Genomic DNA, 25,317 nt, shown 5'->3' with positions numbered 1-25,317 from the left:
AACACTATTGCATTTAGCATCAACATGTTTCAGTAAAATAATCTTATTCCCATGTCTGAATGGGTAATAAGACTAAGAATTAAAAAAAAAAAAAAAAAAAAAAGCCCACAAAACAAAACACCAAAACCAACCAAACAAAAAAAACCTGGCCCAGAAAGTTGGTATCTATACTTAAGTGGAGACATTCCTGGTTTGAATTAGGGGCTGAGGGGGCAAAACTGCTACTACCCATTAGCGCTGGCCATAGTGGCACAGACATCTCATACAGCGCCTACTGTCCTTACCCTCCTTCCCAAGCAGTAAATCCTTAACTAATCCCTAACACATTACCCAACGTGGGCTCTGTACAGATTTCTTTTAAAATGAAGTAAAAATTAAATGGGGGTAATGTACATATACAGGGTTAAATAGAAAGTGGAATTAAGTGCATTAACTTATCCATCTGGTCACCTAAGCTTGAATATCTGACATCATCACAGTTAAGAATTCAGCAGATAGCCTCATGACCTTGCAAAATTAAATTCTGAATATAGGTGATAATCTTTATCTACCAATACACATCAATCCTATTTAGACAGAATTACATACAGTAGATCAGTACTTCATAAGTTAAAAACAAACAAAACACCCCAAAACCCAAGTAGCTAACTATAAGCCCTGTAAGGCCTGGCAATTTTCACTAGATTTACACATATTAGATAGTGATATGCTTTCTCTTCTGGGGCGTTTTCCATTCAAAAAACTTGGCTATCAATAGCAGCACATACTACCATAACTTTTTAGTTCTATTTCTGGACTAATAATCTCTAATTTTAAACAGGATATTATACAGTTATAAAGACAAATCCAAATCGCAAACACTAAAGAGCAGTACAGATTCCAGAGTATAAAACAGTGATCTAAAAATCCCTTTCTCTCTGACCTATAGAAAGACGACTATTTTTTATTACTTGAAGTATAATGCTTTTTATGGCTTGAAGTATAATGTGGATTATTTCTAGCGTGGTATGATTTGTTGATTACACCAACTTACAGAGTAATAGAGAAGCATATCAAAAATAAGAAATACAAAATCAAACTACTTGTTCTCACAACTGACAACTTGGGTGGCATGTAGTTTAATCATTACAAATCAGAAAAAAAAGTCAGCCAATTTAATAGAAGTTTACTGCTGCACATTTGCAAGAGAAACAAATAGGATTTCCTTATACTCAGAATTTCATACAATATAGGTATGCCATGGGACAAACAGGTGAAAGTTGTTTCAACATAAGAGTTTGAAAGTGGCAATATACAAACAGCACTACTTTCAATATATCTTTGTTTTTAAGTATCCCAATATTTTCCCCAAGAATGGCTAAGCTTGTTGGCTCCACACTGTACACTAAGAGAAAACCTGAAACAGCCAAGAAGCAAGGATGAACTTTTTTTTTTAATATATATACACTCTTTTATACTCGAGACATTCTTCATCAACTTAATTCACAAAAGAAATATACTCCAACATCAAATTTTAAAAAACCCTCCTAAATATTTCCCCCCCCTTTGTCTACTTAATTTGTCTTTTAAATATCTCTATCACCAACAAAAGCCTAAATCAACTTGTTGAATTTCTGAAGCAAGAAACCTATTTACTGCCCAACACTGAAATGAAACATCAAGTCAACAATATCCAATATGCTAGAAGACTAAATTTGCAGGTAAACTGTATTCTACTCGACACAAATTAATTTCACTTAGACATTTGCAGGGCTAATGTGCCGTAATAAATTCTACTATTAATCAACAGTAAAGTGCTGAATTATATTAAATACCTGAATCTCACTCTCCTTAATGAAATTCTTTTATAGATTTCTTCTCAAGTCAAAAGAGCCCTTTCTGTTGTAAAAGTTAAGCTATTATGCAAATATAAAAATAGGTAAGTTTAATTAGCAGCTATATATACACAACAGAACTGCTTTTTCTTTAAGTACAGCTGACAGATAATAGAGATTGAAAAAACCCATGCATTTATAAAGATATTTAAAAAGAAGAAGAGGAGACTGCTATAGAATTTCTATTACTCTGGCATACAGCCATTTACTATGTTATAATGATACTAGATGATGCCAATATTTCTGGACTGATAAGCATCACACCACCAACGTGCTTTAGTTTCTTTTATAGCTAAAGAACTTGATTCGTAAATTTAAAATATGGCATACATTTCATCTATTTCTCATTAGAGTGTATCATTAAGTTTGAGGTTCAACTTTGAACAAACTTTACATCTAGTTCACATAACCAACACAAGCAAGACATTAGTGCAAAAGGGAAGCTGTCAGTTGTACATGAGGACTCTTCCCCTAACTGCATGATGTGAGAGAACGATTATCAGATTAAAAGTTCAAGTGGATAACCATGAGAACAAGAGAGATTTTCTTCTCCCAAATTTAGCACAGATTTCCAGAGGATCAAGAGAAAAGCAACCTCAGTTACAGCTAGAATAAAAAAGTTAAACCCCAGCTCAGAAAGGTGATATGTAGCTCCAAAATTTGTCATGCTACAAAGGCAGCATTCTCAAAAAGAGCTCCAAACAAAACTGCAAATCAAAATGGACATTTAAGTTGAAATTGGCCAACTGCTGCATAGAAATATGTTCACACACAACAGTCACATTTAAGTCAGTGCATAGAGAAGATAAAAAGCACTTATGGTAGTTGCAAGTGTTAACAAGTCTATACAACTTGCACAGTTTAATAAGTCCATAGAAAAAGAATAGAGTAAGAGTAGAAATGCTCAAGCAAAACCAAAAAAGATGACCCTCCAACTGTATAAAATCTACACAACAGTTGTAGTAAAAAGGCATCAGTGGAAAATATTCAACTCAGTCCTAAACACCCAACAGGCAAATAAGACCAGAACAGACAAGCCTTTGGCAAACAATTTCAAGAGTCTAAATATGGCACTACATTTCTAAATAATCCACAAAATATAATATATGGCATATTCAAATATTGGTTAACCAACTCTGCAGATGCGATGCTAACAACGCTTTAGCCAATGACAGCAAGATGAAGCAAACTAAGGGAATACTGGTATATTACAACAGTGCTCAAGAAAAACATTGTCACCAAGTCACGCTTCAACAACAGCACTCTGGGACTGCACACTATTATCTATGGAGCAAAACAAATTTCTCTAGTTTTTCAGGGATGTGCCCTGCATAACATATGTTATGATTCACTATAACACGAGCAGCAAGACACTGCAACGTAGTATGATTTATAGGCTGGATTAAGTTTTTTGCTATTTTCTTCTCATCCAGCAAATCACTAGCAGTTTGTTTATGTGAGTTTGTGGCATCAAAGTGTGAACCTGACTTGATAAGAAAATTCATGATGCCTGGATGGTTGTTCAGTGCAGCAATATGTAAAGGACTGTTGTTATCAGAGTCTCTGACATTTATATTAGCACCACATTCCACCAGGATAGTAGTAACTTGTAGAGAGGGGAATTTACAAACTGGGTAGCGACCCACACATGTAGTATTCTTGTCAACAGCAAGGTGAAGTGGACTGAAGTTATTCTTCCCTCTAGGCTGAAGCTTAAGAAACTTGTAAATAGTCTGTTTCTTAAAATGCTCCTGTTCTGAGCTGCACGGTACTTTTTCCAACAAGCAAATGAAATGCAAAATGATAGAAAGGGCTTTGTTCAGCTGTATTGGATCAGGAGGGTACTGGATTTGTTTCATGGCCCGCTCTATTTCGAGAACACTTTTGTACAGTATACCCATGAGATCATCAAATGTAATAGTAGTGCCTAGCAGGCCTTTTGCCCTGTCCTGCAGCATGAAGGAGAAGAGTTCAGCAAATGATAGTAAACTGCTGGCTGTCATAGGGCTCAGTGGATCTAGATTGCTCTGCTGCATGTCCAAAGCATATTTCCATAAGTTGATGCATCGCTTAAAGTTTCCAGAGTCTGCATAGACAGCACCTCTATATCTAATATAGTAGGATGTATCTGGGTGAGAAGGACCAAGAATACGTTCTCTAATTAATAGTGCTTGCATTCTCATCTCATCAGGATCTGCAATAAGATTTTCTAGCTCTTCTGAGCTGTTTACCTCTTTAGCATAATCATAGGCCATAATTAGTGTTTGTGGCACAGGTTTGTTCAGAATACTAGTCCTATCATTGTATCTCATGTCCATAGCTCGCTTCCAGTATTTCAAAGCGCCAAGCAGATCTCTCTTTTTGTCCACGAATGTTGCTCCTAGAAGTTCCAGAGCATTTATACATTCTATTTTACTGGTCTGTTCATGTTGGGTCAGAAAGTCCACAATATTTGTGTGGCCTGTCACACTGGCTGACAGAAGGGGAGTCATTCCATAGCCATCCTTTTCCATCTTAGCACAATACTTGAGAAGCATCTTCATGATCTCTAAACTTCCAGATTCTGCACAGTCATGTAACGCAGTGTTTCCTAGCAAAAGGAGAAAAACAATTACATAAATCGTAATCAAATTATAGTCCAAATATCACCACACTAATAGTTAAAAAAATAAAAATAAAATCTGTTTTGACATCTACAGACTATGAAAGGCTTAAATAACAAGTTAAAACATTCAAAACCTGATTAAAACATCAAGGCTACCAGGCAGTTATACAACTCAAAATGCTTGACATTATTACCCAAAAGAATTAAACAGATAAGGACACTTATGTCTCATTATTCAAAACTTAAACCAGAATTCTCTACTACATGAGCAATTTTGTATCTGCTTTCAAGTATAAAACAGAAACCTAAGCTTGCCATCTTAAGTGGTTATATTTTCCCCTCTTACCTTGTCAAATTTCCTTCCTTCCTCCCTATCTCCATCCACGATAAAAAAAAAAAAATCTGTATAAAAATTAAAGCTGTGCTAACTCAACATTGGCATTGCTCACCTCTACACTGTACCTCTTTCCTCTCTCTTTCATCCAAAGCCTTTGATTAAAGTGTTCCAAGTTAATAGTTGTACACAAAGGTAAATACAACTCATCACAACAGGCCCTTCATCTCAGCTGGGGCCTCAGAGACTGCCAGAATATTCTGAGGGACCTGCTTATTTTGTCAAGCCTATGTATACACACAGACAAGCTATTCTTAGTACTTTATTAGGTCTTTATTCTGAAGTCCCACATTAACCCCTCTGCTCAGGATTCCCAAAAGCAAAAAAAAAAAGACAACCCAAACAAAAAACAAACATGACAAAACAAACCAAACAAACAAAAAGAAAACAAAACCACACAAACAATGCCTTCAATGCACAGCATGCAGCCATTTGTCTTATAAGTCTTACTTACATTAAGATTATTTCTCATTAAGAGAACATACAATGTCATGCTAAAGGCATTCAGGTGGCACTCACACTACATGGTAAAATTTCCAGCAAGCACTAGTGCCACCTGACTGAAAAAACATATTTGCAGCAAATCAAAAAGAAAACACTGAACACCACAGTTAAATATTTAACTACTATGCTTCAAGTAGAAGAAAGTTTTGCTTAAGATCATATATGAGTATTTCACTGGGGGAGACAGGAAGATGGACAACCAATAACTCCCCCCCAACATAATAAAGCCTCTTGTGTGGTTGATTGCTTTTAAAACTACACAATTTAAATCTAGCTTCTTTTTCATATATACTACAGATTCAGGCATACCAACTTTTCAGCCTCCCACTACATTAACATGAAAATAATTAACAGAAAACCCATGTAAGAATTCTACCCCCCCAACTAAAGTGTCTTATACCACTAGCCTTGCAAATTCTGGTTTACTGGCCATCAGATCATCAGTATCTGTTACACCATCAGCAAGTTTCCACATTCTCAAGCGAGACCTCCTTTTCCAAGGATTCTGTACATTCATAGTCATCTGATTTGGCTTTTTAAAAGTTCAGAAAGCTTCCTAAAACTTCCTCATTTGCATTTTTGGCAGGCTTTTTTCTATGCCAACAGGACACTGATTTGTAGTGGGCTTTGCTGCTGTATTTCTAGATCTATAACAGAACTGAAGTAGGTAGAGAAGCAAAGCAGTAGTCTTGAAATCTTCATCTGATGTTTGGGAAAAGTGCATTTTTGTAGGTATACAACCTCCTGATCTCAACAACTTAAGAAAACGTATGAAGGTAAATCTAATGTACTCCCCCCCTCCCCCAGGCTCTGATCTCTAGAATGTGCAGTTCACTCTTTATATTAGAGTGTTTAGCCAGTAAAACTCAAATCAGTCCCTAAAGCATGCCTGAGGTTTGTCTAAAAAGCTGACCATTGCATTGAAATACACTGAAAATAAGATGGAGGTAAAGGCTTACCATTAACAAATTCTTTCTGCCCAGAAAGTATTGTTCATGCTGTCTTAAATAGGCTAAATTCAAATACAAAAATATTTGAAGTTGGTACATGTATAAATCTACCTACAAGAAAAAAAAAAAAAAAGACTCTATCCTATCTTTTGAGTCAAGTAAGACAGCTATCTAGAGAAGACCTATTTTGCAACGGTAGAAAACAGGTTTAGAATCTGAGTGGATTTAACCAGCACAACTTCCCCATGGACACAAACTGAACACATAAGTTTAACTTGGCTTTAAAAAAATAATAAGAAAAAAAACCCCTAAATTGATACCACTGTATCATCTAAAACTCTTAGTTCAGCTTTCACGTCTTGTTAGTTCTTGGCATCTTTGCTGACAGTTTAAGAAATAAGATAATGGTTTTTTTTATGGTATAGACACTGAAAAAATGAAGTCAGATGCATTTTATGTATCATCATAAAGCCCTCAGCTAGGAAGAGATCTTCAACCGGAGCTCCACACAAGGTAGTGGAGCACTGCAGAATGGGTCTTTCAGTGCCCATTTCCCAAGAGGTTCAAAACATCCAAACTGAAAAAGCTGTTTAAGCATTTCCAAGAGAATATTCCAACTTACACTTCAAGCCACCTGGATGGCTAGAAATGAACTCCCCATAGACCCTGCTCTGTGACCTCTTGAACTGCATTAAAATATTAACTTTATTTTACACAGGCCAAAGACTGACATATAGAAAATACCTGACTCTCAACATCCTGAATAAACAAATCCACACCACTTCTAAGAGAGAATAGAAGCTGCTACTTCCACCGAGAACTGCAAGAACCTTTACCCTTTCTTACATTCCTCCCTTCTTACATCCCCCTTCCCAGATTCCTGGAAAAGCAGACAGACTGAAGGAGTATTCCAAGTCTGCAGGAGAAGCACAAGCACAATTATATTAAAAAAAAAAAAAATCTGTCTATAAGGGAAATAGTATACAGCAGAAGGATGTAGAAACTCAAGGTCTATTTAGATGGAAGTGTTCTAATGGGCACAGAACATTTTGCCTCTGTTCCCCTGCCAGTATTCCAACCACTCCCCTCCTCACTTTCTCTTCCTGAAACTTTACGTGTAAATTAATCTGCTGCTTCTTCCTCAAACTTGCTTGTGGACCATCAGAGGAAGAATTGACAGCACATTTCAAGACTCGCTTATTGCTCTCAATTCCAGTAACCAGAAAGACAGTGGTAAGAAAGAACAGTAGTTATTCAAGACAAACCGAGTCTCAATCCAAGCACACTGGATAATAAGAATTTAGCTACCACACTAATCAAATTCATACCAAAGGTGTGCAAAAAGCTATTTTCAAAAGATTATGACTAAAGGTTAACAGGTTTTTACAATTATAGTAGAACAGGAGCTGTGATCACATTTTGTCCCCTCAAACAATTTAAGTGCAAGTTCCAAACATTTAAAAAAAAAAAAAACAAAAACCCCAAAAAACCAAACCACAACCAACCCACAAAAAACACCCCAAAAACCAACCCACAGGAAAAAAACCCAACCCACAAAACATTAGATTGTTTATTAACATACAGTGAGCTTAACTTGCTAAATGTTCTTTTTCCAATACATTTTTGAATAGTGGCCAACTACTTTACTATCACTTGCAAAAAAAGTAAGCTGAGGAAGACACCCCACACAAAGTGGCACCCAAAATTATCTGTTAGATCAAGACTCATGAAACTAAAACCAGGTCTTAATAGGAAGTGATTTTCAGTCTCAAATACCCTAGGCAATCTTTGTCACTAATGGAGCGTTAAGTCAGTGACAGGAGCTTCGCCTATAAACTGGGCTGGTCACACTGCAGCTTCTACCGAGACCAATAAAATTTCCAATCACAGGAACAGATATTTTTCCAAATTTAGGTGGATTAAAAGTTTGGTTTGTCAACTGTAGTTTATTAACTATAATTCCTTCTTTCTTTATTATGGAAAACTGTTCATACCTCCAGATTGACAAGCACGAGACCTTTAAATTCCTAAGATGGAAAGAGATCAAAAGCAGACAAATACACAAAACCAGCTTGCCAATACACAGACACATTATAAAAGTCATCTTGCTGTGCTGGAGAAAGTCTAGTTAAAACTTAACTATAGCTGTCAAACCAGAAGTAAATACCGACTGGCTCCTCGGGCCATCTGCACTTCTAGAACACTCAGTGATGAAGCCAAAACCAGATCCATCTGGGTTTAGGCTGAGCCACCAGTTGATGTAGCCAGTTTAGGGTGTATTCAAGTCCATACTGCCTCACTCAAAGCAGAGCTCTGAAACACTAGAAAGGTCTTTTGGAGGGTGCCAATTCCAATGCCAATCTAGACATGGCCTGGGATGAAAAAGATTCAGAACTACAAGTGTTTGCACCAATGTATGTCAGAATCTTGTGTTAGCTGGGCAAATTTAACTTTAACATTTAAATTTCAAAATATTACTGTACATAGATTAAGTTATATTTGAGGTGTTAGTTGATTTAAAAAATAAAACATTTTTGAGAGGTTTTTTTTTTTTTATTACAGACCATACTGTACTCGTTAAAATACTAGAGTCATCCTTAGGTCACAACTATTTCATCTTTAGATGTTATCATTCACAATCCTCTATTTTCTACCTTCAAGTCAATATTTTCAAGGTATTAAAAAAAGTCATAACATAAAAGCATATTAAAGACAAATCAAAATGCACTAGTAACACCAAAGTTCTTACAGTTGCTTCACAACTATAGCAGGAAGGAAATATTATAAGAATACAAGCTTCCATAAACTAAAAGTGGACATGGGCTGATAGATGGATATAGAGCTGCCAACTTAAAACAAACAAAAAACCCCACCACCCACACACATAAAACCCAACCTTAAGAAATAACAAGAATTCCAGCCATCTACCTAGCAATTATCAAGTGTTAAATTTGAAGAAGAATTTAAGAGGACGTGGCAGTTAGACCTTGAGTTAGATATCAAGGCTATGTTCCACATGTTACTCATAAATTCAACTGTTCAAATATAAGGATGGCAAATCAACTATTATCCACTTCAAAAACACTCTATCGTCTACAGTGACAGGAATAAACAGTGCCTGAACACTATCTATGCAATTCTGCAGTTAAGTCAATCCAATTTTTGTAACAAATTCTTTCTTTAGTAAGAAATTAAAATCAGCGTTACATCTACTGCTGTATTAAAGAGGAAACAGGCTGAAAAGCAAACGCCCTTTGAAAGTAATTCTCTTTGATAAGCAGCTAAGAGAAACACAGAGAGAGATGTTGGTCAAATTTTTTAAGCATTCTTTAAGTTAAGGATGATTATTTCAAAGCAGACTTCATTAAGTTTTCTTAATCCATTTCTAATTCTTAAGTGAGCTGCTGGAATTTGATCACATGTAGAAGCTAGCTAATATTACAACACTGTGAGAAACTTCTCAATCTTGCACAAGAACAAAATTGGACTGGAAATATTATGCTAGTCATAGCACTTCTCTGCTAGAGAAGTAGGTACTGTTATATTGCAGTATATTGCATTGTTAATACTGTTTTCTATCTATATAAAACTCTACTATTCGTACTACCTAATAATGTTCTCTAATTAAAAACAGGAACAAAATGGAATAATCCAAAACTCAAAGACATGTTAGGGAAAAAAAAAAATGTTAAACTGATGTCATAGTTTCATGTTTCATTCTTTCATTATAGTCCTACTTTAACAGGGGTAGTATGAACATTACACAAATGCTTCATGTATCACAGAACTGATTCCCTAACTATTCAGTCTTACAAAAAAAAAAAAAAAAAGCAGCTCATCTAGGGAGATTCACATTTATAATGAGGTTGTGTCTTTCTATGTCAGAAGCAAATTATTCTCAAAATAGGCTGGTAGCTTGTGACATGGGGAGGAAAGAAAGTGAAGCAGCGACACAAAGAGATTTGGCTTGATTTGCAACCGATATTAACTACATCGACTTCCTAAGATTTGCAAAATGCTTAATCAAATTTCTGGAGAGCAAAACTTTTTAAATTTAAAATTTGATTTTTAAAATATGATAGCAGTGTGATATCATACCAAAGATCTCTTCCTGAAAATACACACTCAGCTGCTGGAATTTACACACTGGTCAATCCTTGAAATTAAATAATTTTTTCTTCATATGTTTAAAATAAACCACATGCATATATTTTTGCAGCCTCACAGATGAAATTAATCACCTTCATAAAGTGAAGTTGTTCATAAAACACTGAATTTTTTAATATTTTTTTTATGCAGAGCACTTGAAGAAAATAAGTCTTCTAGCAGCTTATTGATACATACATACAAATATAGGCAGCGCAAAAGAAAACTGTTTTACATCTCTACACTTAGTACACATGACAAAGGAAAACTAAAGGTATGCCTTCCTTTTAAAGACAGATTAAGTAAAAATTGCAAAGAACTATTAACCTCCATAAGTAGTTCCATGTTCTGTAACGGAATAATTGTTCCCTTGGTCACAAAAGTACTTAATGATAACTCATATTATCAAGATTAATAATACAAAGTGGCAATGATGTATAAAATTTTGTGAATCATTTAATTTCAACAGGAACTATTTTTTGCATCTGAAATTCAATAATTTATTCCTTTAAACTGTACCTTCTTTCGTTATTTTATTTACAGACATTCGTACTGAAGTTCAGTTTCACATAACATCACACACAAAATATCTACAAATTGCAGTGCAGAGCATTATGTAATATCATCCAAAAAAAGGAAAAAAACCCCAAACAATCCAAACAAAACAGACACAAAACACTTTTAGAACAAGGCCTTTATTCACAAGGGAAGAGTGTTTAGAATTTTTTAAAAAAAATTTTTTTTCTTGTTTTTTCCAAAATGAATCTTGGCAAGCAGACAAGAAAAAAAAAAAAAACAACACACACCTCAGAAGAGAACAAATCTGTCAGATTCCTTGATGTTTACTGCAAGGGAAGCTTAATTATGTTTCATGTATACTAAACCACACTGGTGTCCTGGTTTCGGCAGGGATAGAGTTAATTTCTTTTCTAGTAGCTGGTACAGTGTTTTGGATTTAGGATGAGAACAAAGTTGATAACGCACCCATGTTTTAGTTGTTGCTAGGTAATGCTTACACTAGCCAAGGACTTTTCAGCTTCCCATGTTCTACCGACTGAGAAGGCTGAAGGTGCACAAGAAGCTGGGAGGGGGCACAGCCAAACTGGCCAAAGGGACATTCCATACCATGTGACGTCATGCTCAGTACATAAACTGGGGAAAGCTGGCCGGGGGGGCCGCTGCTCGGGGACTGGCTGGGCATCGGTCGGCGGGTGGTGAGCAATTGTACTGTGCATCACTTGCTTTGTGTATTATTATCATATTATTATTATTATCATTTTATTTCAATTATTAAACTGTTTTTATCTCAACCCACGAGTTTTTCTAACTTGTGCTCTTCCAATTCTCTCCCCCATCCCACCGGGTGGGGGGGAGTGAGCGAGCGGCTGCGTGGTGCTTAGTTGCCGACTGAAGTTAAACCACGACAGTCCTTTTTGGCGCCCAACGTGGGGCTCGAAGGGTTTGAGATAATAACAGGTTAACCGGAGTGTATTAAAGAACTTATATCTGTTAGTAGTTGTGGGTCACAATGTTGGTTTCTCTGTTCTCGATATTGATTTGTATAATCTGCATCGCGCTCTTTTTCCTGCTGTACATGTTAAAGATTGGTGTTGGGTTTTGCAGTTTGCTGTGGTCTGCAGTGAATAGTAATGTCTCGCTTGTGAGGTTTGTTTTCAGAACATTGACCTTGACGTTAGTGTGGTATGTAAACTTCGCAATGAAGCCGTTACTGTACCACGGAGATCATTTCGTGGAGACAACTAGCAATTGCAGTAACTTTTCTGAGAGTTTTTTTACGGAGGAAATACAGAATGGCAGGGTCACTACCTTCTTCTATAATGTTTCCTCCTTCATTACAGTAATTTTTCAGTATTTTGAACATCCTTGGGCAGTTAAGATACTTCTATTAATACTTCTTGGGAATACTGTTTCGGTTTTGTCTAAAGTTGGTAAGCAATTTAAGAATATCATCCAGAGATCTGCCCCAAGGCTGAATAATTATGAGTGGCAGGGTGTGTGGGACAAGATGGGCAAGTACCTAGGCCAATGGGCACCCCCAGTGTTTTGGAACTTCACCCCTGAGCAAGTGCAGAATCCTGAAAAGTTAGTAGAATATTTGGAAAAAGTATGCTGTCACCCTGGCAACTCCAGAGAGATGCAGCTCATTGCAACGTGCTGGGGCCTGGCCCATGCCTACCGAGCCCTGTTCAACACCATTCAGTGCCCTCAAAGGGAAGGGAAGGTCTCTGGCTCTGACAGTAAAACGACGCGCCCTGCGGCCACTCCGACCCCAGCGACAGGCTGTGCAGCCACTCAGACCCCAGCAACAGGCCCTGCGGCTACTCGGACTCCGGTGACATGCACTTGCACTGCGGCCACTCCAACCCCGGCAACAGGCCCTGTGGCTGAACCAAAGAACCAGCCTGTGCTGGTATCAGTCGCCCCTGTACACAAGAAGAAATTTTGGAAGCGGAAGTCGGCTCGTTTAGTAAGGGAGGAAGAAGCTTCTTCTAAAAGGGAACCGGAGGAAGAACTGTACGACTACCCTGGAGAAGGGCCATCACGAGAACGGGAGGAGGAGAGCCGGCCGCTGATCGGGGAGGAGGAAGAGGAAGAACTCATAAACGAGGCAGTGACCACCCGATCTCTATCCCTGAGTGAGCTGCGAGATATACGAAAAGATTTCAGCCGTCGTGCAGGTGAGCATATTGTCACCTGGCTGCTCCGATGCTGGGATAATGGGGCCAGTAGCCTGGAATTAGAGGGTAGGGAAGCCAAGCAGCTGGGATCCCTTTCTAGGGAAGGGGGCATTGATAAAGCAATTGGAAAAGGGACACGTATCCTCAGCCTTTGGAGGCGACTCTTGTCAAGCGTGAAGGAAAGGTATCCCTTTAAGGAAGATGTCATATGTCGCCCAAGCAAGTGGGCCACCATGGAGAAGGGTATCCAGTTTCTGAGAGAATTAGCTGTGCTGGAGGTGATTTATGATGACCTGAACAATGAACAACTATCCAAAGATCCAGACGAAGTCAAGTGCACACGACCCATGTGGCGGAAGTTTATAAGGAGCTCACCATCGTCATACGCCAATTCATTGGCAGTGATGACCTGGAAAGATGGAGAGGAACAAACAGTGGATGAATTGGCTAGTCAACTCCGGCAATACGAGGAAAGTCTTTCTTCCTCCCTCGTCTCGGCTGTGGAGAAACTGTCCGAAAAACTGTCCCGGGAGATCCAGCAACTCAGAGAGGATAGGTCCTACTCCCCACCTGTATGGACCAGTATCTCGGCTATTAGAAGTAAGCGTTCTTTTGCTCAAGAGAGAGAATATAAAGGGTACACGCCACGGGGCACCCTATGGTTTTATCTGCGTGACCACGGAGAGGACATGAGGAAGTGGGATGGGAAACCTACCGCAGCCCTAGGGGCACGGGTATGCGAATTGCAAGGGAAAACAATCACAGAAAGAGGTTCTTCCAGGAAAATTGCTGCTCCAGTTTCCAGCGGGCAGTTCCCCAGACAGGGTAGAAGGGCTGATCTTACTCTTGATCTTAATGAAGAAACTTCTGACCCGTACGTACAAGAAATGAGAAATGAGTACTGTGATGAGGATTAGAGGGGCCCTGCCTCCAGCCAGGGGGAGGAAAGGGACAACCGGGTTTACTGGACTGTGTGGATTCGGTGGCCTGGCACGTCAGACCCACAGAAGTATAAGGCTCTGGTAGACACCGGTGCACAGTGTACCCTAATGCCATCAAGATATATAGGGGCAGAACCCATCTGTATTTCTGGGGTGACGGGGGGATCCCAACAGCTAACTGTATTGGAAGCCGAAGTGAGTTTAACTGGGAACGGGTGGCAGAAGCACCCCATTGTGACTGGCCCAGAGGCTCCGTGCATCCTTGGCATAGACTACCTCAGGAGAGGGTATTTCAAGGACCCAAAAGGGTACCGGTGGGCTTTTGGTATAGCTGCCTTGGAGATGGAGGAAATTAAACAGCTGTCCACCTTGCCTGGTCTTTCGGAGGACCCCTCTGTTGTGGGGTTGCTGAAGGTCGAAGACCAACAAGTGCCAATTGCTACCACCACAGTGCACCGGCGGCAATATCGCACCAACCGAGACTCCCTGATTCCCATCCATAAGCTGATTCGTCGACTGGAGAGCCAAGGAGTGATCAGCAAGACCCGCTCACCCTTTAACAGTCCCATATGGCCAGTGCGGAAGTCTAATGGAGAGTGGAGACTAACAGTAGACTATCGTGGCCTAAATGAAGTCACGCCACCGCTGAGTGCTGCTGTGCCAGACATGCTAGAACTTCAATACGAACTGGAATCAAAGGCAGCCAAGTGGTATGCCACAGTTGATATTGCTAATGCGTTTTTCTCCATCCCTTTGGCAGCAGAGTACAGGCCACAGTTTGCTTTCACTTGGAGGGGCGTTCAGTACACCTGGAACCGACTGCCCCAGGGGTGGAAACACAGCCCTACCATTTGCCATGGACTAATCCAGACTGCACTGGAACAGGGTGGAGCTCCGGAACACCTGCAGTACATTGATGACATCATCGTGTGGGGCAGCACAGCAGGAGAAGTTTTTGAAAAAGGGAAGGAAATAGTCCAAATCCTGCTGAAGGCCGGTTTTGCCATAAAACAAAGTAAGGTCAAGGGACCTGCACAGGAGATCCAATTTTTAGGAATAAAATGGCAAGATGGACGTCGTCAGATCCCAATGGATGTGATCAACAAAATAACAGCCATGTCTCCACCAAGTAGCAAAAAGGAAACACAAGCTTTCTTAGGCGTCGTGGGTTTTTGGAGAATGCACATTCCAAATTACAGTCTGATTGTAAACCCTCTCTATCAAGTGACCCGGAAGAAGAACGATTTCAAATGGGGCCCTGAGCAACGACAAGCTTTTGAACAAATTAAACGGGAGATAGTTCATGCAGTAGCCCTGGGGCCAGTCCGGGCAGGGCAAGAGGTAAAAAATGTGCTCTATACCGCAGCCGGGGAGAATGGCCCTACCTGGAGCCTCTGGCAGAAAGCACCAGGGGAGACTTGAGGTCGACCCCTAGGGTTTTGGAGTCGGGGATACAGAGGATCCGAGGCCCGCTATACTCCAACTGAAAAAGAGATATTAGCAGCATATGAAGGGGTTCGAGCTGCTTCAGAAGTGACCGGCACTGAAGCACAGCTCCTCCTGGCACCCCGACTGCCAGTGCTAGGCTGGATGTTCAGAGGGAGGGTCCCCTGTACACATCATGCAACTGATGCTACATGGAGTAAGTGGGTCGCACTGATCACACAATGGGCTCGAATAGGAAACCCCAGTCGCCCAGGAATCCTGGAAGTGATCATGGATTGGCCAGAGGGCAAAGATTTTGGAATATTGCCAGAGGAGGAGGTAACGCGTGCTGAAGAGGCCCCAATGTATAATGAACTGCCAGAAAATGAGAAGCAATATGCCCTGTTCACTGATGGGTCCTGTTGTCTTGTGGGAAAGCATCGGAGGTGGAAAGCTGCTGTATGGAGTCCTATGCGACAAGTTGTAGAAACTGCTGAAGGAGAAGGTGAATCGAGCCAATTTGCAGAAGTAAAGGCCATCCAGCTGGCTTTAGACATTGCTGACCGAGAAAAGTGGCCAGTGCTCTATCTCTGTACTGACTCATGGATGGTGGCAAATGCCCTGTGGGGGTGGTTGCAGCAATGGAAGCAGAGCAACTGGCAGCGCAGAGGCAAACCCATCTGGGCTGCCGCATTGTGGCAAGATATTGCTGCCCGGGTGGAGAACCTGGTTGTAAAAGTCCGTCACGTAGATGCTCACGTACCCAAGAGTCGGGCCACTGAAGAACATCAAAATAACCAGCAGGTGGATCAGGCTGCTAAGATTGAAGTGGCTCAGGTGGATCTGGACTGGCAACAAAAGGGTGAATTATTTCTAGCTCGGTGGGCCCATGACACCTCAGGCCACCAAGGAAGAGATGCAACATACAGATGGGCTCGTGATCGAGGGGTGGACTTGACCATGGACACTATAGCCCAGGTTATCCATGAATGCAAAACATGCGCTGCAATCAAACAAGCCAAGCGGTTAAAGCCTTTTTGGTATGGAGGACGATGGCTGAAATATAAATATGGGGAGGCCTGGCAGATCGATTATATCACACTCCCACAAACCCGCCAAGGCAAGCGCCACGTGCTTACAATGGTGGAGGCAACCACCGGATGGCTGGAAACATATCCCGTGCCCCATGCCACCGCCCGGAACACTATCCTGGGCCTTGAAAAGCAAGTCCTATGGCGACATGGCACCCCAGAAAGAATTGAGTCAGACAATGGGACTCATTTCCGAAACAACCTCATAGACACCTGGGCCAAAGAGCACGGCATTGAGTGGGTGTATCACATCCCCTATCATGCACCAGCCTCTGGGAAAATTGAACGATACAATGGACTGTTAAAGACTATGCTGAGAGCAATGGGTGGCGGGACGTTCAAACATTGGGATACGCATTTAGCAAAGGCCACCTGGTTAGTCAACACTAGGGGATCTGCCAATCGAGCAGGCCCTGCCCAGTCAGAACTTTTACGTACTGTAGATGGGAATAAAGTCCCTGTAGTGCACATAAAAAATATGCTGGGGAAGACAGTCTGGGTTATTCCTGCCTCAGGCAGAGGCAGACCCATCCATGGGATTGCTTTTGCTCAAGGACCTGGGTGCACTTGGTGGATAATGCGGGAGGATGGGGAAGTCCGATGTGTACCTCAAGGGGATTTGATTTTGGGTGAGAATAGCCAATGATCTGAATTATGTGATGTTAAGTACTAATTATAGTTATAATAGTTATACTAATAATACACAGATATACTAATAATATTATATGCCATACTAATGTTATTACAATAAGAATCACCCAGACTAATGAAGAATAACTTCAGTGAAACCAAGCAAAGCACAGTGATGATGGTACCAGAACTGACTTCAACATGGAACAATCCAACACCACATACCATCTCCATTTTTCCTGCCCTGAAAGATTATTATGACAGATGGAGCCCAAAGTCATGGACTAAATGAACTCACCAAACATTTTAGAGGGATGGCCCAAAGACTAAGGGAATGACATCTCTGTGTGTGTGTGTGTGTGTATATATATATATAAAGGGGTGGTGATTAATGAAAATGTACTGGAAAATATGAGACTTGAGCATGACGCAGATGGTATAGAATAAGGGGTGGATATTGTCCTGGTTTCGGCAGGGATAGAGTTAATTTCCTTCCTAGTAGCTGGTACAGTGTTTTGGATTTAGGATGAGAACAAAGTTGATAACGCACCCATGTTTTAGTTGTTGCTAGGTAATGCTTACACTAGCCAAGGACTTTTCAGCTTCCCATGTTCTACCGACTGAGAAGGCTGAAGGTGCACAAGAAGCTGGGAGGGGGCACAGCCAAACTGGCCAAAGGGACATTCCATACCATGTGACGTCATGCTCAGTACATAAACTGGGGAAAGCTGGCCGGGGGGGCCGCTGCTCGGGGACTGGCTGGGCATCGGTCGGCGGGTGGTGAGCAATTGTACTGTGCATCACTTGCTTTGTGTATTATTATCATATTATTATTATCATTTTATTTCAATTATTAAACTGTTTTTATCTCAACCCACGAGTTTTTCTAACTTGTGCTCTTCCAATTCTCTCCCCCATCCCACCGGGTGGGGGGGAGTGAGCGAGCAGCTGCGTGGTGCTTAGTTGCCGACTGAAGTTAAACCACGACAACTGGTCATACAGCAAAGAGCACGCATCCATATAATCCCCCTACTTCTGGGTCTGCCAAGTCTGTAAAAAAAAAAAAAAATTTACACACACACACACACCCCCACCGCAGGTTTGAGTATTATGCTTTTCAGTCTCCCACATAAATGATAACACTGAAATAGTGCTAGTCCTTGATATAGTACTACTATGTGTATAACCTTGATAAGGTACTCGGAGACTGAGGTCTGTATACTTCTAAACTTTCCAAAACGAGCAAGTAAACTGAACAAGCCTCATCCTCCACATTATTTTACAAAGCCATTATGATCAAATAAATACCATTAGCTATGGTGCAGTAAGAACAACAAGACTTGAAGTCATAGCATTATTTTGCATTTTCAAAATACATGATTCCCTCTAACTTTTATGGCAGTATGGAGTATGATAGACAACAAAAAAATAGGGTTTCCAACCAAACGTTCCTGTGCAGATCTCAAGAGATACCTAAATGAATGCCTAATCCAGCAGTTCTTAAATTTTCTAATACTTGGAAGGGGGGGAAAATTAGTCTTTTGGCTAGCAGATGTGTCTGTTAACAACTGAAAGGAGACAGAGGTAGTAAAGACCATCAGTGAAACCCAGGAATATCATCTTGATGAGAAAGAGACCACATTCCAAGCAACTCAGCAACGGAAAGAGTTACAAGCCACATTCAGAAAAAAAAAAAAAAATCTGCCTTTCAAGTAATTATTTTTGGAAAAAAAGAGTCCTTATTCCCTACGCCATTATGTACACACCATCCAGGCTATCAGAGCTTGCGTACTTTATCTATAGTTTAACTTCTTAATTACAGAAAGGAAGGGAATGAACCGCCATTATTAGAGCAGGTCCGATGGAGAAGGGATAAAGCATAACACAAAGTATCAAAACATGCATTGCAGTTTCTCAAAGTGCAAGATCCAAGTATTCTGTCTGGAGTTAGACTAGAGGTGTAACATCCCTTTAAAATGGTTTGCATGCGAAACATCTCTGTTGTGGAAATTAAATGAATTTTAAGTAGAAAATCCAATTCCAACAAATACAGCCCCAGGTAGATCACCAACAAAGCCCAAATCCATAATTTCGAGGCCCAGCAAAGACTGCTATCACTTGAATTACAAGAGCAAGCATCTCCCCCACCCCCACACAAACACTGACTAGCCAAAAGAAGACTGCACAGAAACACATCAGCAAAACACTGCCCAAGACTCCAGAAGTCTATTAACACTGTAAGGGAGCACTATCCTTTAACTACAAATCATTGGCAGGCTTCACAATGCAGCAGAATAGAAAACTGCATGCAGCCAAAACGCAGAATGTTCCTCCTGATCCGAGCACATGGGTAGGTGGTCTGTACCTCATTCTAGGGTTCTTCCTCCTCATGAAAAAACTCAGGTTTCTGCTACTACAGTATTATCCGTACTATTCCTTATTTTAAGAGCAAATTAAGAAAAGCTTTTTTTTTTTTTGCTCTTATTTAAAAAAAAAAAACCACCAAACTAATTTGCTATTCAAGACCTGTTTCATACCAGTGAAATATATCAAGCCCTGTTAGTTTTAACCTGCACCTTCTCAAACCAGGAGTAACGTACTGGAAAAGCCTCCGAATTAGGAAGACAATGCCGAATTAACTCACACTGGAAGCATCGCTTTACCTACTTTCTGCTTTTCTAAAAAAGTCTTTAATTCTACAGGTATCTTTGCTGTTTTCCACAATTCTAAAAGAAAAAAAGAAGAGTTTTCTTATCCTGTTTATCACTTTTTTTCCTCACTTGCACTGTTCATGTGACAAAGTATTAAGAAAATCCTTTGTTTCCATTTCTGTGGCTCATATGTTCTTCATAAAAGTTTGGGGAAACTGTAAAAGTCAGATCTGTAAAACAGTGGCAAGAACAGAGACGACTAAACACTCATATTTTAAATTCAAAACTATTGACCATCTTTTGCAGTATAGCACTTGTCTAACCCCAAACATCTTGTTACCTCCTCCTTCACTATCATCTCCTGATAGATGGTGCTAGACCCATACTTTACCCCAGCGTAGTATCCTACCTGAATCAGACTCAGAAATCATATCCTAGCTGTACTTTTGCACTTCCACAACTCTCCTTCCAGAACATCTGCATTCTGAGTTTTAGTAGTCCAAAACACAGTTGCTGGATTATGTCTGTATTTTAGAAGCAGGACTTAATTGCATGTTTCTAAACTACTCTTTTATACCCCTGCCTCAGTTGTCATCCTGGCTTTTAGATCTCTGTGAACTTACCTATTTTGTCATCTCCAAGTATTTGGATTTCTCCCTGGAACTGTCAATACCTGAAAACATGTTTTCACATTTTTCCCAGCTCTAGAATTCTCCCCATTTTTTAAATGTGAATAAAGTCCTATCTTACAATAAGAAAATCTACTGGAAAAGCCTAAGAGATAGTTCGAGTAATTTTACCCTCTCACTCTTTCCCTGGTTTCAAGAATACCTGGAAGAGAACCTCTAGTAGTCTCCCATAACAGCATTTTTCCAAACGTAGTAAAACTACATTAGTTTTGTTCTTATGAAAAGCTTTATATTTTAAAATGCAGCAAAATTGACAGTAGCTAAAGCTTTTGCATCTTTCACAGAGCAGTAGGCTTCTCCATGAATGGCCCAGAAAGGGGTCTAGTTTAGATACAAGGATAGCAACAACTTTAACTACTCGAGCAGAGCGCTTTTAAGTTCTCTTCATCTCCCTACCACAAGCACCCCTACTCTGTCAAGAGAGTTGTTAGACAACAGGGAGGAGTAGAAACTGAAAGTAATAGACAGAGACTTTGAGGTGGAATATGACGCTGTAGAATGAATCCTATTAGAAACATTCGTTTTTAAATTAATAGCTAGTGAGCATTCTTGCAAAACAAAGTTCAGAAGGTTAGTTGTTGAGCCTCAGCCACTGCAACACCCATACTGTTGTAATATTTAAGGCTACCAGTTTTGCTCAGTTCTTCTGCCTTTCCACAGCTGACTTTCAGGGTTTATAGCACTTTCTTTCTCTCCTCCTTTAGTTTGTCACTGCTTATTTAATAACTTCAGAGACCAGACTGCTTTGTGATGCCAAAAAAGTACGCTCATGTCATATCAGAGAGGAGCATTTGTTTCCAAACACAAAAAGGCAGTCCATACTTGACCAATAGATATATGCACACACATGCATTTGTACACACTGTAGTCCAAAAGATAAAATGAATTTTTATGAGCTAAAACATATCCAATCCAACATTTTATTATTATTATTAAAAAATAAGCATCAGTTAATACCTTAGGAAGTTTTGCTCATATGCCTAAGTTGCAAGTCACACAAACTGAAGGAAGCAGAGAGAGGAAGGAATTAAGATGATAATAAAAAAAAAAACAAAACAAAACCACCACACAAAACCACCTGAGAGCAGCGAGGAAACCCTCAGGAGTGCGCGGCTGCCATTCAGTCATTTAAACAATAAATAAAAATAAAATAAATGCACTAGTAAAGTGAATAATAAGGATGAGTAAATTAAAGCCTACTCCACTGACACAAAAATGAGGAATAAGAGATCCACAGATTTATTTTTTTTCCTGTTACATCAGATATTTAGCAGCTCTGCTCTGTTCACACCTACCATATAAAGGGATGACTTTTAAACCAGAAATAATGTATATTTTATATTTAGCTTGTTATTCCAAGAACCCAGTCTAGAAACATGACATTTTTATCTTATCACAAGTCAGTCCATGATTCATAGGCAACCTTAAATCCTTAAAGATTTATTTTACTCTGCCCACCTCTATGACAAATTTTTAGTTTAGCTTTCTTTAATATTAAACCCATGTAACTCCATGACTTGCAGAAAAAAAGGCATATTTAACTGAACAGCTTTTTCAGAGATTACTCTCATATTTGACATTTAACAATATTGCGCAGTAAGCTAGGCACTACAGGTTTTTCTGTCAAAATATACTTGAAGTATATTATACTGTTAAAATTTTAATTAGCCAGAAGAGGGAAGCTGAAGTATTATGCTACAGAAAGATTTATTAGCAGATTTATTATTAATAAACATATATAAAAAAATAAGCTGCCGAGACACAATCCTGGCTCAATGAGCTAAAAAGTTAACCATAACCTGCAATAATCAATATGCTTTTTAGGCCAATATCATATTCACATACAAGTTTGAGATGTAACAAAAGCCAGCAATTAGAATAAGAGGTCCACCTAATTCTAGTCTTAGTGGCACAGGCAAATTTTATGTACAGCATATTTGGTTTGTTAAGAAACAGCATGAAAAACATCCTAAATTTTACACAATATATGCTCATATATTGTGTAACTACACAAACCTGCTACAAATAGGAGTTCTCAGCAAAAGTCAATTAGCTTTTTGCACATGCATAAATGCAAAGTCTTTAGATTAAAACGTATCAATTTAGAATTACATTTTATAGCCAGTATTAAATGAGTATGCTGAAAAAACTTGTAAAAACATAGCTAAATACACTTCATCTCTTACTGGAAAACACATTCAACATTATGAGACTAGAGGAATATTTTTGGATGTCAGTCTCCTAAAGAACACGAGTAACTTCACCCCTATTTACTACAAGGAAAAATGAAACTATGAACTTACCTTTAACACTTTTTCTGTTAACATCAGCTCCTTTTTCAAGTAAATACTGAGCAATTTCTTTGTGGCCTTTGTAACATGATATCATCAAGCATGTATGCCCATGACGGTTTGATACTTCCAAGTCTGCTTTGTGCTCCACGAGATATTTTACTATTTCCAGGTGACCATCAAAACAGGCAGCTCTAAGCGGAGTTGAATTTGTTAGAGTTGTGTTGTTGACAGATGCACCGTGGTCTAACAGACACTGAACCACCTTCAAGTGGCCAGCGGCTGATGCTGCCCATAATGGCGGAGCTCCCTCAATAGTCTCACCATCAAAATTAACCGAACCACCAATTTCTATAGAAGCAGAGCAATAGTCCAACAAGTATTCCACCATGTCAACGTGCCCATAACGGGCTGCCATCAAAAGTGGTGTGGCACCATTGGTTTTTTCTGACATTAGTAAGGCCACCTCTTCTCTGGTTTTGCTTGCCAGTAACTTGGAAAGGAGCCGCAGCTTGCCATCACGAGCTGCATTGAACGCTGCTGTCTTTAGATCCATTTATCCTTCAAGAAATAGAGGTACAGACTACACACCTGCCTTTTTCAGTCACAAACAAAAGCTTATTAGAAACACACAGCCCAAACAGAGTGTCCCCAACTTTTTCTCAGATCAGGCAGATGGGACAACATGGAGACTCTGAACGAGGTCCTGACAAAGCACAGGCTGCACTTGATAACTCTGCAAAAGAAAATAATTCTGAATGTTTTTACCTTCTACTTCTCAAATAAGTATATACAATTATATTTTTCTACAGCTATACTCAAACAAAACACTGGTTGTGGTGCACCAACATCCAGCTGCCTTCCGTGGGACTTCCCTGGACTGCACAGTGTCCCTTAAGGGAAGATGTTGAGCAGGAAGCCTGATCCTAGCAGTGCGTTATCCATACCATTTGCAGGAAAACACTTTCCCCTCACAACATAACAAACCGTACACTTGTATCAAATTCTGCTTTTAAGCACAGCCTAAGCAAAGAACCATTAGCCCCCCCCCCAGTCCCCTCAGGTCCTCTGCGGAGCCCCACGCTCACAGACACACGCGCCCCTGTGCTACCTCCACCCTACTGGCAAGGGAGCAAATTCAGAGCCTGACCGGAAAGACAAAACACGTCCTTGCCACAGTCGTTTGATTTAGTATCAGACACCGCCGAAACCCTAAACTTGCCCTTCCACCACAACCACCCTCAGCCTGCCCAAAGGCCCCCCCGACCTACAAATCTCCTCCTTCAAGACCACGCTATATTTGCCTCCCACCCCAAAGCCGCCTACCCCCCCAGGATTATCACCCGATGCCTCCCTTCAGATCGCCCCCCTCTTTTCCACCCCAGTCCAACAACCACCCGCCCCCCACCTCTGGGCAACCCCCCCATACCACCCCAGGGTCCCCCAAAACCCCTTCCCAGCTCCTTCAGAGCCGCTCCCCACACGACCGCTGCGACAGGGCGGCCTCCACCGCCTGCCCGGAGCCGGAGAGGCGGCAGCAGCAGCAGCAGCACCGCCGCCGCCCACAGAGAACACGTCGGTGAGGAAGGACCCGAGGGTGCGGGCTACCTTCCCAGGACGCCACCGGCTCTCTCCCGCCGAAGCCACCCTCACACGGAAGCGCCCGCCGCCGCCTCCCGCACTCCATCCAGCTCCTCCGCGACAGACCGGTCCCCACAGCGACTAGCCTCCACCACCAGCCCTGCACCCGGGCACAGCAGAACCTACCAAGCATATCCTGGCCGCCGCCAGGCCCAATGAGAAACACGCCTGAGCGCCGCCAGCCACTCGGAGCAGGGCGAGGGGTGGGACTACGCCGCCGCTCAAGCTACGCTGAGAGCGGGGCGGTGCTGGCGGGCGGTGGCGATGCGGTAGCTGTCCGCTAGGGGGGCGGGCGAGCCCCCCCGCACCGCCCTCCGCTACAGCGCGGGTGGGCTGGCAGAACGCAGCGGGGAGGTAGGTTTTGTTTAGCTGTGGTGTGTGGGGACCAGGTAGGGGATTTCCTTTTCCCCAGCCCGTGCCTTATTTTCCTTTATCTAGAATAAAACAAAGGGCGGAGCAGCGCTACAACGGTGCGTGCACCGGCGGGGAGGGATGTCGTAGGGGTGAGGGGACAGCGGGGGCGCTCGGTACCGGGGGAGGGGCGCTTCCGTGGAGAGCAGCAAAACCCCGCAGGGCTGCAGGAGGAAAACCCTCATGGCCGGCCATGTGTGGAACTGCTCAGCAGCTCCGGGCAATAAACCCATCCCTTGCAGAGGGATGCAAAAACTGCCCAGTCTGGAGAAAGAAAAGTGGGTGTTTCCTCCTCAGAAATAGATCGGTTTCCTGCTGAATTGAAGGGGGTAATTAGATGCTCCTTCATTTAGTGGGAGGGGCGGCCATGAAGGC

At 41.1% G+C, this 25,317-nt stretch overlaps 1 protein-coding gene across 3 annotated transcripts; it reads right to left on the bottom strand.

Annotated features, from left to right (window-relative positions):
• Positions 1-2,723: 2,723 nt before the first annotated feature.
• LOC143172102 (protein fem-1 homolog C-like) lies at positions 2,724-24,691 on the bottom strand. 3 transcript variants are annotated; one of them, XM_076361355.1, is made up of 3 exons: positions 24,658-24,691; positions 22,903-23,626; positions 2,724-4,464 (listed from the first exon to the last, which is right to left on the bottom strand). In XM_076361355.1, exons 2-3 carry the CDS (start codon positions 23,444-23,446, stop codon positions 3,155-3,157), a joined length of 1,854 nt encoding a protein of 617 aa, XP_076217470.1. In that variant the 5' UTR covers positions 23,447-23,626; positions 24,658-24,691; the 3' UTR covers positions 2,724-3,154. The 3 variants fall into 3 exon arrangements, with proteins under 3 accessions (XP_076217470.1, XP_076217468.1, XP_076217469.1); XM_076361353.1 differs by lacking the exon at positions 24,658-24,691 and adding an exon at positions 24,499-24,607; XM_076361354.1 differs by lacking the exon at positions 24,658-24,691 and having other exon boundaries at positions 22,903-23,637.
• Between the last annotated feature and the right edge of the window lie 626 nt (positions 24,692-25,317).

This window comes from Aptenodytes patagonicus, chromosome W (assembly GCF_965638725.1).
Source record: "Aptenodytes patagonicus chromosome W, bAptPat1.pri.cur, whole genome shotgun sequence".
NCBI lineage: Eukaryota > Metazoa > Chordata > Aves > Sphenisciformes > Spheniscidae > Aptenodytes > Aptenodytes patagonicus.
Note: the sequence above shows the minus strand (reverse complement) of the source record. Positions and strands in the feature narration are given on the sequence as shown.